The sequence below is a fragment of the Gymnoscopelus braueri genome (genome assembly GCF_963280865.1).
Source record: "Gymnoscopelus braueri genome assembly, chromosome: 7".
Taxonomy (NCBI): Eukaryota; Metazoa; Chordata; class Actinopteri; order Myctophiformes; family Myctophidae; genus Gymnoscopelus; species Gymnoscopelus braueri.
This window is the reverse complement of record NC_137608.1, coordinates 48427779-48442413: the sequence shown is the minus strand read 5'-3', so window position 1 is coordinate 48442413 and position 14635 is coordinate 48427779. Positions and strand designations below refer to the sequence as shown.

Below are 14635 nucleotides of genomic sequence, written 5' to 3'. Positions count from 1 at the left end.
TTCTGTATGTAATTTGAACATATTAAAAGTTTGTCGCTGCAAAAAAACTGTTGTTTATTTTCCAGGTATGCAAATATATCACTTTTAGATTGATAATAACCTTTTTATCACAAGACTGGTACTGTATGTCCCTGCTTTCCCCCCATGTTCAAATTGATTGTTTCAAATCATTAGGCTAGAGGCATTGATCAGTTTGCCATTTTACACATGGGATTCAACTTTGATACTGTAGAAACATGTTATGACGTAGTTTTAGAAAGTAAACATGAACAAGTGAGGCAAATGAAAATGTTTATTTATAAAAAACTAAATTCCATAGTTGCGCATATTCAGGTAGGGGAAAATCCCAACAATATATATATAACAGGATTATAAAAACACCATGCGTAGCCTATATTCAATAGGATCCCAACTACTCATATCCTTTTCAAGTACCCTTCGTTAAAAAGTGCAAATTCGATATACATATTTTCTTACATCCTGCAATGTGTGTGAAAGTAATGAGAAAAATAAAGATGCTGTGGCTGCTGGGTTGAAGGACAGCTAGAACTCTAGGCCAAGAGCATTCGGTGGCATCTGTACTGATGTGCCGTGGCAGACCTGTCACTCTTGGTTCAATAAAACCCTAAAGTCTAGTTTATAGAAGACATACACAGAAATTACCGTTCACATGCGCAAGGCATCTTTATTGACAAACAAGGGAGATTCCCTCTATACTATGTGAATAAAAGAACAGCAAATTAATATTAAAACAATACGACCTGATATATCACGATTCGCTCCACATCTAAGTCTGCATGCAAACAAGCGTTCGGTTGAGCGCCTGGAGAATTCTCAAGTTCTTATCTATTACATTCAGTATATCAACGCTGTGGCTATCAAGGCCTGTCTTCTGACTGCACTCTATAAAGTAAAGGTTGACGGCCCAAGGTTCCACAATGGACCATCAACCCCTCCTTGGGTACGAATTTAGTACCCACAACAACACAAGATTAAAATCTAAACAGTACTTTATAGCAATTATCATCTAGCATAACATATTGCATGTTTAAAAAAAAATCAGGTCCCATTTTTCCTATTTGAGTCATGTGAGCCGAGGAAAACCCTTTTCTTTGAAGGGGAAACTCTGAACTAGGCTGGGGCAGTCCCAAACCTACCATCTGGACATGAGCTCTTAATGGGGACAATCACACAACATTTGTCATTTGATTCCAATAAGTGTATTACTAAACTTAGGGTCCCTCAGTGGGGCACTCCCACTGAGTTTTCCTTTAGAAGCAAGTATTCTAACATGTGTATTATTATTTTCTCTTGTAAAATGTATGCATTTTTGTTTCTTCTTCTCCAATTCCTCTGGTTGAGGTGGTCACTTTTCCGAGCCCGGAGGAGGAGGTTCCGACAGAGCCCAAGACTAGGCCCCCCCCCTCCCCCAACCCATCCAGTGCCATTAACAAATGTACTTGGCACTGAATGAGCTAAGAGACGGAGGTCCCACTCCTGAGCCCCCGGGTCCGTACCCTCCTGGGGCCTGAGACCGGAGCCCCCCGTATTATGCACAGGGGCCCCAAGCGCCAGTCAGATCCGTACCCTCCTTGAGGTCAAAAGTCGGGGCGTAGATATCGTGCAGGGGTGTTCTTCGTCAAGTTCAGCATGGGGGCCCAGGTGGCAATAATGTTTCTGTGGTGTTGATGGGATTCCTCTGTATCTGCTCTCTTATCACTTGTCATGTGCGAAGGGCAACACAGCCTATATTTAATGTGCCTAAAGCTGCCAGGGAGGTCGCTACGATCAGATTACGTCCCCCAACAGTACTGCGGCTGCAGAGGGAGAGAAAAGGGGGGGGGGGGGAGACACAAGGGTGCAGGTGTGAGGGAAAAAGAGAAAAACCAATAAAATGGTCATGTTTGTCAATGGAAGACAAAGGCTTTATTCAAGCTGAATATGTTATTAGATGAGGGTAAGTCTATCCACTGAGGTAGTACGGGATTAGTGAATAAAGTGTAAACACGTTTTACTGTTAAGATTACATGGATGTTGACATCAAAACTGAACCTTTGATGCAAATATTGTTCAGACGGCATAGTGAAAACAAGGCAACACACGGGGCAGTATGAATAGTGTTGAAATATGAATTGCATACCCCATAGCTGAGTGGTTACTGAGCCCGCCTGGGAAGCCAGAGCCCTTGGTTGACCCAGCCGTAGAGCCGTTACTGCTGTGAAGCTGCAGAGTTGTGCTGGATTGGAGCAGACACTCTTGGGGGAACCATTATGGACGTCGCTACTGCGTATGATTCCAGGCCAGGCAATGTGTCGATGTGTGTTTCCTTGAGCAAGACTCTTAACCCCTAATTGCTCCTAGTTGTTCTAGGATGTGTAAAAAGCAGAGGATGAATTTCACCTTTGTGCATATATATACATATAATAATGTGACAAAAATAACACCCCAATGGAGTGGGGACTATACCAGTATTCAATTTTATCTATGCGTGCAAGAGGTGAAACGTTATTTTCGGGATGTTGAAGGAGACTTAGCTCTTGTGTGTTCTTGCCTTGGTAGGACAGGAGAATCATTTTTGCACAGGGCTCAGCGCAGGCCAGCTCTGGACCAGGGGGTGACGACATCGAGGTGCAGCGTGGGTCCTGTGAAGTGTCGGTTTTGAAAAGGTGGAGCAAAACATTTGGAAAATAGTTAACAAGGCTGTTTGATTCAGAATATGTACAGTATATATAAAAAGAGAACACTTTCATTTTTTTTTACCCCAACTTGTTCATGTTGGAAAACTGTTCCATGATCTCTCTGGTAGAAAGTTAGTTTTGAAAAGGTGGAGCGGGAGGGAGAGAAAATGAATTCTCCGTTCGCGGTGGTGTCTGCGTCACACACTTTATGTAATCTTAAGTAAGTCTCTGAGTCTGTGAACCTTATGCTGTCATTGTTCAAATAGGGACACCCTTCCACTCCTTCAACTTCGACCTCATCCAACCCCACACCTCGCTGTGCTTCACTTTTGAAAGCAGGTTTCTGTTGAACTTGGGGAAGGCTGTGAACTGTCTGCCTGGTTGGTTTTTGAACAGCTCGGCCTCTCTGAGAACCTCAACAAGTGCTATAATGTCGTCAGTCTGGTCACGGGCATGATGGATGCCGCTGGACTTTGAAACGTCCAGCTCAGTGTCTGTGATGTCCATCATGTCCTTCAGAACCCCAATGGACTTGCTGATCCTGTCTGCTCCTTTCTCTGTCATGTTTGGGCCTGTGCGCTTCAGGAACGATTTCAAGAAATTGTTAAGGTGTTCCAGATGCAAATCAAGAGAAATATTCTTGCCCATCCCTCCGCTCCCATTCCAGAACCTGTTCCAGGTCAGACTGTGTGCTAGGCGAGGGGAGAGAGTGGCGTTGACCTGCACGGTCAGCAGGAGTGTACTGTAGGAGTATTGGGTATGGCCATAGGCCTTGTAGAATAGCAATGCTACAGAGTACATCCTCAGTAACCTCTCTCCATCTCCCTCCTTCACTGCATCCTGCATGTTGGACAGCATGAAGCCAAAGCTGAGTCTTGCTTCTGTGTGCTGTCGTTTGTGGTCCACGGAACTAGGCATGACTGGATCTGGCACACCCACTGTAGGTACAGTTAAGCCGTGAATTTTATGCTCGTGGTTCTCCCTGGCCTTGCTGTACTTGTAGGTTTTGGGACAACTTGGCATGCGGCATTGGAGCTCCTTCCCCGGTGGAGGACGATCACTGGCACATTGTCTGATACCTTTCACAGTGTCTGAGATGTCATTAAACATGACAAACCGGTCCACAATTTGGGTCACGGCTTTATGCAACCAGGTCCTTTTCACATCTGGTGACCCAGACCTGATGTCCTTGGGGATGAAGTCCTCTGGCACATCTGTTGAGACATATTTAAAAGAACAAGAATTACTATAACGTAGTCGTGGAAGCAATAGAAAAGACAAAAGAGCCATGACATTTAAACTACAATTCCAAAAAGAAATTGAGATGCCCAGGAAATTTGCATCAGCCAAGTGCTGGTGAAATGGGTAAGTTGACGATAGATTTCAAACACAAAAATGATAAAATCTACTATTATAAAATCTACTACAGAGTGTCTGGCGAATAGGAGTTCTATCTGACATGAAAAAGACAAAAAAAGAATAGATATCCTAGGCAAACATTTTCACATTCATAATTGAAATGTTTTGAAAGAATATATAAAAATGTGGACAACTACTATGTGACCATAATTAGTGACAATCAATTGTGTACCTGTGACATTGTTCAGTCCAAAGTGCTCCATTGTGGCAGCCAGGAAAAGAGCAGCAGTGTCCTTTTGCACCATCTCTTTATATGCGTTGAACGCAGCATGTGGACCTTTTTTTGCATTGCTGCAACTGCAAAAATATGAGAAGTAAAAAAAGAGGAAGGAGGCAAAGAATAATAACTGCTGATGATGATGATGACATGTAGGGGACCACCAGACAAAATCGTGGTGGCAGGAGTTACTTAACAGGACACACATATATTAGTAAAGTATTACATAATAATACAAGAATTAGTTAATTACTTGTATACCGCTTTGCAAGAATTCAAAGCCGCTACACAGTACAAAATAAGGAGACAATGTTAGTCAAACAGTCGACAAAACATGAGACGGACAGACAGACATCAGTGGATGGGAGAGGAGTTAGACTTGGGGGTATAGAAAAGGCAAGTTTAGGTGGATCTGGGGGACTGGGAGGGTAAGATGGGTTAAAAGTTGTCAGTGAGGTAGGTGAGGGGCTTTATAGTCGATTGAAAGGTTGAAATCACATGAACACAAACACACATAAACATATACAGACAATACAAACACAAACCCGGGTCATCGCTCATCAAGTCAGAAATCATCAGTCGTCAGTTGTTAGTAGTCAGCCCCCCCCACCTCCCCCCAGCAGTACCAAGCCTGAATTCATGTTGGCTGGACTGGATTTCCCCTGGCGGTAGAACAGAGCACAGTAAGTCGTAATGATGAAGTACCAAGCCGGAATTCATGGTGGCTGGAGTTCATCAGTGACAAGAACATCGCTGCAAAAGATTTGGAAAATAGTTAACAAGGCTCTTAGAATCAGAATATGTATACGGTATATAAAAACAGAACAGAAGACTTTGAACATTTCTTTTTTACCTCAACCTGTTCATATTTGAAAACAGTGTCCCATGATCTCTGGCTGAATCCTCCTTGTAAAAGACCAGATGATAGATCTAAAATCCAAATCATTTTGTAGTACAGTAAGCAAACAATTTCAGGAAATATTATTTTCATGATAATTAGCATGATAGCATAGATAAGTCAAGTTAGTCCAAACTTTGTTTTCAGGGGAAGTGGTACAGTAATTGGCTGCTAGTCCATACTGTTGTGAATAAACAGTTTGAGGTCAAACATTGAGTGAGTTCACCCACCTCAAACAGGTTCCGGATTGCATGCCAATCCTCAAACTTGAAGACAAGGCCTTCCAGTCTGTCTTCCCTGCTCTCTCCTTCTGCAAAGGACAACTGGATGTTCCGACTGTTCCCCTCTGTCAGTCTGTCTCCACCTACAAACACACTTTCCAGTCCATGTGGGTCCTTTGGCACATACCTACATGACACATCAAATAGACTTACTAGCTTTATCAAAACCCTTCCCTTCAGATGCATATGCAAGTAAAAATATATATTTTCCTTAGTTCAAAACTAAATAAGGCCTGTGGGGCACATGCAGCATGTAATAAAGCCCCTGCACTCAACAATATTGGTGTCTATGACATGCAAAGTTGGGCAATTGTGCGATGTCAATCCGGTAATTCCATGATGTGATTGCGATGACTAGTGTTAGAAGAAAATCACTAATTTGGCAAGTTCAAGTGTCACTTTTTGATAAGCAATGGCCGCTGAAATGCACAAACACTGACTGACTCTTTTTTTTGCATGCCGTGGAATTGACAAACTGCACGAATACAAACATTGTGTTTCATACATTCCAAGACAAGCCATACTTACTCATTCTGGAGGTGCTGTAAAACGTCAACCAAGTCCCCAGTTTTGTTCTCATCTTTGAACAGAAGTCCAAGAGGATGCTATGAAGGAAGAATATATGGATTATAATAGCATAATGTTTTTAGTTTATAACCTATGCCAGTAAACAAGTTATTACTTGCTCAACTTAAAAAGTTAACTCAATGGTACAACTGACAGTTGTAGTGTACGTCATTTAATACTTACGTGAGTGGAGGCCTCTGACATTGTGTCTGAATATTGGTGAGGGATGTGACTAGCCACTACAGAAGTTAATGGCTTGAAAGCCTTCAGGTACTTGGTCAGAATGCGGCTCCCTAGGACAACAAACTCTCGTCGCATATGGGCTTGGATCTCAGGACCAGGAAGGGAGTTCCCAATGTCATAGTCCATAATTGGCTGAGTTGGCTTGTCCCTGCTGAGATGGGTTATGGACACTCTGTCTTCTACAGCCATGTGGTGAACCCAGTGGATAGATTTGTTCGCTTGGCTAGTAGACTGCTGGTGTGGGCGGATGAAGAAATCCAGATTGTCAAATATGATGGAATATGTGGATGGTGGTGTTGGTTGTGATGGTCCTAGCGGCAAGACACTGCCGGATAGATTTGTGCCATCGCCAGTCCCTTGATCAGTCTGTGAAGTGCCGCTGGGGAGTACAGCACCTCCCTGTGCATCGATGGTGTTCTCCATGGTGCTTTGGGTGGTTTCATCTGTATAACACACACACACACACACACACACACACACACACACACAGACAAAAAATGTTAACACATAAAAGGACTCATAAAATTAAAGGTTAAAACACTAATGCAGCGACAAAATAAACAACGATCAACAAAAAGAATGGCCCTTCTAACCTGACACGACAGACAGATCAAAGCTGAGTATAGCTTCATCAAGCTTCTGGATCGCTGCGTCACTCAGTGGGCTGGTTTCAGGAGTTCCATCTGCAGCCATAGCACCTCCACCTTCAGCAGTGTCTGTGAGGCTGACTTGCTCAACTCTGTCAGCAGTGTCTGGGTTCCCGAAGATTTCACTGGCTACTTTCAGTATGTGAAATTCTTCGCCGCAGGTGTTTGCCAATTCGGTAAGCTTTTTCACAGCGTTGGTGTGTGTTGTGGTTATACCCAGTTTGCTAAGCCTTTTAAAAACTGCCTTCTTTGCCCCTCCATACTGTAGAACACTGTCCACATAATAAGCAAAGGCTGATAATCGTGGTTCCCTTCCTCTCAGAGCGATTGCAGCAGCAGCACAGGTGACATGGGGAGACTGTTTGGTGAGTTGATTAAATATCGAAAATATGAATGGTGACATAGACTGGAGATCTGACAGCAACTTGGCGAATGAAAATTCCTTCAAATCATCTGCCGATGACCACCACAACATAAAACCCTGGGATGGACTACACAGTTTTTTGCTCTCATCCTCTATTAATTGTAGGACATTGTTCTTAAGTTCTCCAAACAGTTCTTGGTGTCTGACAATCAGATTGGCTGCTGTTGTCCAATTTTCCTTGGTGAGGTGTTCGACAATGCCTGCGGTGTTGTTGTCACACACTATTGTTCTACCCCTGATAGTAACCTGAAAGAAAAACAAAGGGGTTTATTATTAAATAATCATAAGTGTGACTATGCATTTTTAAATATAATGGATCATGATTATTGGCCTAATACGTGCTCACTTAAAAGGAATTATAATCCTTTTTTGTTACTCTTAATGCACTGAGACAGAAAACTGCTACAAACCATGACAACAAAGCTGAACAGAGGCAAACATAAATATTTGCTACTATGCACAGATATATAGATATATATATATACAGTACAGTATATAAAAATCCAGTATCAGTATATAAACTGTGCAAATAAGACAATATTGCAGCATGCAAAGATGCTGGAATAAATATGCAATTTATTTGTGTTCAATTAGTTTAAATTATACACAAAAGAGGTAGGTGGTAAGTTAAGGTAAGTCCCACTGTGTATTAGAATGTCGATTGGTTAGGGAGAATGGCTGTTTGGTGTTACAGGTTTATTTCACATGTATTGTTTCTGACACCATGTGACTCATTTAAGTCTGTTTATCCAACACCCTTCCCTAACATCTGCCTGTTTAACAACCACCCTCCCCCCTCTGTAGGTAAGGTTGGAGGGAGGATGGGCTGTGAGATGTTAAGGGAGATTAGACCCTGCCAGATAACAAAGATAAATGATGTCACATTATAGTAGTACCAGCCAAATATTATCTCCATGGAGAGGGAATATTAGCTAATGACAGCCTGCCTAGTCACATTTCCTTTGAAAAGTCATTAACCAGTGTAGTATATTTTAAAAGTTGTGAGTTACCAGGCCTGCTTGGAAGAGATTTGTGAAGTAAGTGAGAACAGACAGTGAAGCAGGATTTGGGGGACAGCCCCCCCAGCCTGCTGTAAAATGAGACCCTTTCTAATCTCTTGCCCTGAGCCAAGTGTGCTTATCAGATCAACAGAAGAAAGGCCCTTTGTCCCTATTGTCAAGATAGAACAGACTTCCAGCCTTCTAGAGCAGTGGTTCTCAACCTGTGGGTCGGGACCCCCAGGGCTGTCCCCACATGATTTTGGGGGGGTCCCCAAACGACAGTGCAAGTGACAATTTATAACTTTCAAGACTTTTTAATACCTATTTTTGTTTTACCATTACTGCATCAAAAGTATTCAACAAACTATACTATAAAAACTGGTCAAACATTGGCCAAATTGTCAAATTATATAAGAAAGACGCAAAACATTGAAAATAGCCGATCTACAAGATCACAAGTTATGAGCTTGTAGATCAGCTATTTTCACAATATTTATCTGGGGGGTCCCCAGTTCAAATATGATTATTTTGGGGGGTCACGGCCTGAAAAGGTTGAGAAGCACTGTTCTATAGAGTCATACATTTTAAGATGGTTCTATTTTTAAATGAACGGATACAGAATGAGATGAGAATATGAATACATGAAAACCCAGTGTATTAGTGTACACTGGATACTCAGCAGATGTATACAATTTTAACTGGCAATGCAGCTGGATTAGCGCGAGTTGGCAGCATTAGGTTAGACACAATTAGAAATAGTTTCACAATATGAACTGACCTCCAATAGGCTTCGCCGTACGGGCATCCCAGTTGTTGGTTTAGACAGCCGACGAGATGGGGTCGTTGTCGGGGAGTCAGCTGGAGCAGTCGTTGTAGGGGTGCGAGATGGGGTGACCCGAGATGGAGTGCGCGCTGGGGTGCGAGCTTTTTTACTCTTCCGTGGTGTTTTAGAAGGCGTAGGTTCCCTGTACCGTTTATCTGTCCTCGCGGATCCAGATGCCTCAGGTGACGTCGGTGTTTCTACTGTAGCGGTAGCCGTTTCTGGAGGTCTTCTGTCCTTGTCCTCTTTTTCCCAGCGCCTTAAAATGGAAAAATCGTCTTCCATTCTTTGAAGCAAGCGAATACATGACCTACACATCCGACACGATACGGAGGGGTCTTTAAACAGTGTTAAACCTAACGCTATCAGGCGTTCGTTAATACTTGTTTCGTCAGGCTTAGTAGGCCTATCAAATATCTTCCTTGTATTCGTTAAAATACCTTTTATGCGCAGATTCGTGTTACAAAAACGGCAAAAATCTCCGAGCTCCATGATAACTTTTTTTTTGCAACTTCTTGAGAGTTCTTGTTGTGGTGGGTGAAATACTGGACTACGATGTTGACTTCCTGGTGTCGCGCCTACCATACGTCACGTAGACACGTCAATATGATTGGTTGTGTTTGCACGCCCACACGGTGATAGACAGACGGTCCCATCCAATCATCTACCAAGTATCTTGAAAAAAAGGAACAGCCCCTTCATCGAATTGGCTCCCGAGAGCCCAGATCCAAATAAGCTGAGAAACAATTGTGACGAAAGCTTTTTGGATCTGGAAGCGTCAGGTTAATGTTTTACAGGATTATGTGTATTGTTTTGTTTGTTTCTACTCTAGTTCATTCCAACTATTTTCATGAAATGACATTGATTTCTTTTTTAGGAGTGGAGCCCAAAGTGAGACTGAAGTCAGAGACTCCCCCCCGTCGTGGTGAACACACTCACATGCTGAGGTGCAGCAGCTACGACTTCTATCCTAAAGTGATCCTGGTGACCTGGTGGATAGGTCAAGAACCTTTGAACTCTGGTCTCTCCTCTACTGATGAGCTGTCTGATGGAGACTGGTACTACCAGTACCACTCCTACCTGGAGTACACACCCAGGTACACACCTAACAGACACCTATACATAGAAATACACAACTAATAGTCACCTCTACTGGTAGGCTACTACCTGTGTGTGTGTGTGTGTGTGTGTGTGTGTGTGTGTGTGTGTGTGTGTGTGTGTGTGTGTGTGTGTGTGTGTGTGTGTGTGTGTGTGTGTGTGTGTGTGTGTGTCTGTCTGTCTGTCTGTCTGTCTGTCTGTCTGTCTGTCTGTCTGTCTGTCTGTCTGTCTGTCTGTCTGTCTGTCTGTCTGTCTGTCTGTCTGTCTGTCTGTTACAGATCAGGAGAGAAGATCACATGCATGGTGGAACATCCCAGCCTGACCGCGCCTATCAAGATGGACTGGGGTCAGTTACTGTAATCTAGTGTAATCTACAGTACTGTCAAAATAGCAGATATAAAAGCTCATAGCACCGAGTGCCGCGCTATGAGCTTGTAGATCTGCTATTTTGTTTTAATCATGAACATTTGTGCAAATCTTTGAATATATATATTTTAAAGCAAACATTTGTAACTGTCAAATGTCTCTCAATATATGTCTTAATTTTTCTGAAAAAATATATCAGTGGCGCTCAAACTTTTTCTTGTCAAGGACCCCCAAATGTATATGTTTTTGGCCGCTGATCCCCATCAAAATATGTTGTTCCAGAAGAAAATGTTTGAGTTAAAAATGTTGTTTAAAAAATAAAATAAATAAATTATATTCAAACATTTGCACAAATGTTCAAGATTTTTCAAAAATAGCAGATCTACAAGCTCATAGCGCGGCACTCGGTGTCGCGCTATGAGCTTATTGCTTTGATAAAAGCAGATTAAAGACCAGATTTTTTTTTATTAAAGCTGATAAAAGACCAGATTGATTTGATAAAAGCTGATAAAAGACCAGATTGATTTGATAAAAGCTGATAAAAGACCAGATTGTTTTAATAAAAGCTGATAAAAGACCAGATTGATTTGATAAAAACAGATAAAAGACCAGATTGATTTGATAAAAGCTGATAAAAGACAAGATTGATTTGATAAAAACAGATAAAAGACCAGATTGATTTGATAAAAACAGATTAAAGACCAGATTGATTTGATAAAAACAGATTAAAGACCAGATTGATTTGATAAAAGCAGATCAAAGAGTCATCATGGTTTTATCAATGTGAAAACAAGACAGATTTCTAAGACAGAACAAGCGCTGATCTGGACTACTCTGTGTGGAGTTTGCATGTTCTCCCCGTGTCTCCTAGGGTAGTTAATACCCTCACAAAAACATGTAGTAATCCTGGTCGCTATACCGCCTCCCCATGACAGCCGGGGCGCCTGATGGAGGGGAAGGGAACTGGTTGGAATAACGTGTTCCTTCCACGCGCAACGTCCTACCAGGGAAACTCCCCCCTGTCAGGTGACAAGAAGGTCAGTTGGCTCTCATGCATTGAAGGAAGCATGAGCTCGGCCCTGGCCTCCCTAGGCTGTGGGGGACTGGTGTAGCGCTGGTGTAGGGCTGGTGTAGCGCCCAGGATCACTTAGGAAATTGGCACCGGGTGAAAAAAAAAGGGGTTACAAAAATCGTGGGATAAAAAAATAAAATAAAAGAAAGAACAAGCGCTGATGTTCTTTTTTACAAACTGCCTCACAGTTCTGAGTCTATGACTCTGTCCCAAGATACTTTCTGCACATTCCACAGCCTGGTTTATAATCATCATAGTAAAAGGTTGATTCATGTCTTCTAAAATCTATCATCATATCCTTTGTTTTTGATGTATTTAGCTCTAAGAAGGACATGTGATTGATTGATGTACTTTATTTAGTAAGACATGAGAATGGCAGTACATGGAAGTACAAATTCACAATACAAGGTCTACTAAACTGGGAGTCTCATTAAGCACTGAGCTTGTTTAAGATGAGATCCCCATGTACACAAATCATGATGACATATAAGAGACAGACAGATATACACAAAACTATACAGAATGTCATACAATCAGTTTACAGGTTACTGGTATGAAGAGAAAATGTACAAGAGAAGAAAGAGAAAGGGGGGGTAGGGGGGGTAGGTTTAGGACTTGGGGTAGGTTAAGACTTGGACAGGGGCCATTTTAGAATTGCAGCCTCCTGAAGGTGTATCTTTAGGGCAGTTTTGAAAGAGAGTAGGGTTTTACACTCCTTTACTCCTTTTGGTAGGGCATTCCACATTTTTGAAGAATAGCATGAGAACGAGTTCATTCCCTTTGTTGAGCCAAATCTGGGTTGAACATGATTTGTGGAGCTGCCTCTGGTGTTATGATCATGGACTTCTTTAACATTTTGGAAGTATTTTGACAAATGTCACATCAGGTGACAAACTCCTCAAGGACTGGACCAATAGGGTTGGACTCATTATTACTGAACAGACTCACAATGACTGTGTTGTCTGTTTATTACGGGGCCAGGCTCTGCAGAGCAAGGCTCCGTTTTGTTATTGGCAATATTCTGTTTCTTCTTCTGCCGTTTTTGGCAGTTCTGGCTTAACCGTGCATACGCTTTTTACGAAACTCTGCCATATGGTAGATGGTCATGAAAAACGATCAAGAAATAATTCTCACACTCATTCGTCAAAGGGTGGCGCTATATCACTCAATTGAAAATGCCAACTTTGAACAGGTACAACTCATGCCCTGTTTGACCTACAGCCATGGAACTTGGATACACACATGCGTCTCTTCATGCCTGACAACTTTTGTGGTCTGACTTTTGACCTCTGACTTTTAGATCTCCCACCATTTTTAATTATATGAAAAACATTCATTGGCTCTTAAAAGCTTCATTCTTTCACTTATGGAAAATCAGCCACTAACGTTTTTGAGCAATTCGCGTGAAACTGTCCTCTGTCTGAGCTCATTTTTCACCAGGTCAGGTCTGTTGGTCCAATGGCTTCTATCTACAGCATATGCCTAACAACTACAAGGCCGCCGGTTCAAAGCTCACTTCATGCAGACTTATTTTAAAGTGCATTGCAAACAACATGACTGTATCAATGAATACATGTGCAATTGTTAAAGATGACATGAAATGCTTATTTGAGAGTATATATGTTTTTTCAATGTATGACATACTTCATTGTGAAAATAGACGATCTACAATCTCACAACTTTTCAGAGAGCAACGTTTTGTGAGCTTGTAGATCGGCTACTTTCACTAGTTTCTGTTCCGAGGAGACGTACAATTTCTCTATCGGTAGATGGTTAAGGAACCAGTGATCTAGAGTAGTTAGCAAAACAGAGGCTTGGTCCATCAGGGACGGAAAGACTTATATGTATCAACAGACACTACCAGGGCTATCATATCTCTAGCTCAATGAGAAGAAAGGCAGCCTATGAGTCCGGAGGTCACTGGTTGGATCCCTGTCCCCGACGATGTATTGAGTTGATCATGATTTGGCATTCTTAGGCTTACGCATAGTATTTCTTGAGGTTAGGGGTAGGCATAGTTTTACTGAGGTTAGGGTTAGTGAGGGTTTAAAATACTCATGTTAATTGCATGGTTTTCTTTCTCTCAAGTTCAGTCTTCTATATTTCTATGGCTTATTGTGCATATTACTTATCATTGCTTCTTTCTTTTTTCTCTCTGCATTCACTGGCCCCGTATTATTGCTGCTTGCAGCTATATTTGTTTATTGTGTTTGGTTGTAGCTTATTGTCAGATGACTCCATGTCATAGTCAGTGAAGAACAAGGTGTTTTAATCTACTGATATGATATGATATGATATGATATGATATGATATGATATGATATGATATGATATGATATTTGTATTGTCAGATGACTCCATGCCAGAGTCAGTGAAGAACAAGGTGGCCATGGGAACATCAGGTCTGGTTCTGGGTCTGGTCTTGTTCCTGTCTGGATTCATCTACTTCCAGTGGAAGAAACGAGGTGATTAGCATGTTTAATTAACATGTTTAATTAACATGTTTAATTAATTATTAAACTACCAGTGGTAGAAATGATGTCAGATCAACAGAGGATCACATGACATGTGGAACCCTCACAGAAATGCAAACAAACAAACAAACAAACATGTAAAGCCACAACCTAAACTGGGTTATATTGGTTTTGAACCTTAACCGTTTTAGACCAGTTTAGACAACCTAGTTAGAGGTCAAAGTGTGTTCTATGTTGTCACATGTTCAAATGTCAAATGTTCACATTAGTTCTGATGACTGAATGTTATTGTGTTATTTTGTGTACATTTATACATTTTATGGAGAAATGCACACAATACAGTACATATGATTTATTTGTGTGTCTGTTTTAACTGTCTCTCTTCTTCTTCTATCAGGTCGTATTCTGGTGCCGACAACCAATGAGAATCT

General features: G+C 41.7%; 1 protein-coding gene across 7 annotated transcripts; it reads right to left on the bottom strand.

Moving 5' to 3' along the window:
- Positions 1-659: 659 nt before the first annotated feature.
- LOC308087991 (uncharacterized protein) lies at positions 660-9785 on the bottom strand. 7 transcript variants are annotated; one of them, XM_080432276.1, is made up of 8 exons: positions 9154-9785; positions 6897-7620; positions 6244-6746; positions 6022-6098; positions 5443-5620; positions 5168-5244; positions 5020-5067; positions 4270-4394 (listed from the first exon to the last, which is right to left on the bottom strand). In XM_080432276.1, exons 1-7 carry the CDS (start codon positions 9778-9780, stop codon positions 5031-5033), a joined length of 2223 nt encoding a protein of 740 aa, XP_080288402.1. In that variant the 5' UTR covers positions 9781-9785; the 3' UTR covers positions 4270-4394; positions 5020-5030. The 7 variants fall into 7 exon arrangements, with proteins under 7 accessions (XP_080288406.1, XP_080288405.1, XP_080288407.1 ...); XM_080432275.1 differs by having other exon boundaries at positions 4272-4394; positions 4941-5067; XM_080432280.1 differs by lacking the exons at positions 5443-5620; positions 6022-6098; positions 6244-6746; positions 6897-7620; positions 9154-9785 and adding exons at positions 660-1817; positions 2141-2642; positions 2761-3892 and having other exon boundaries at positions 5168-5196.
- Positions 9786-14635: the final 4850 nt, after the last annotated feature.

What these genes read in the sequence shown, in the direction of transcription:
- LOC308087991 (XM_080432276.1), bottom strand. Translation starts at nt 9,780, where the DNA reads ATGGTAGGCGCGACACCAGGAAGTCAACATCGTAGTCCAGTATTTCAC. An exon ending in TGATCTGTCTGTCGTGTCAG is followed by an intron (nt 6,747 to 6,896) that starts GTTAGAAGGGCC and finishes TGTGTTATACAG; the next exon opens with ATGAAACCACCCAAAGCACC. An exon ending in TCAAATATGAACAGGTTGAG is followed by an intron (nt 5,068 to 5,167) that starts GTAAAAAAGAAA and finishes AATCTTTTGCAG; the next exon opens with CGATGTTCTTGTCACTGATG.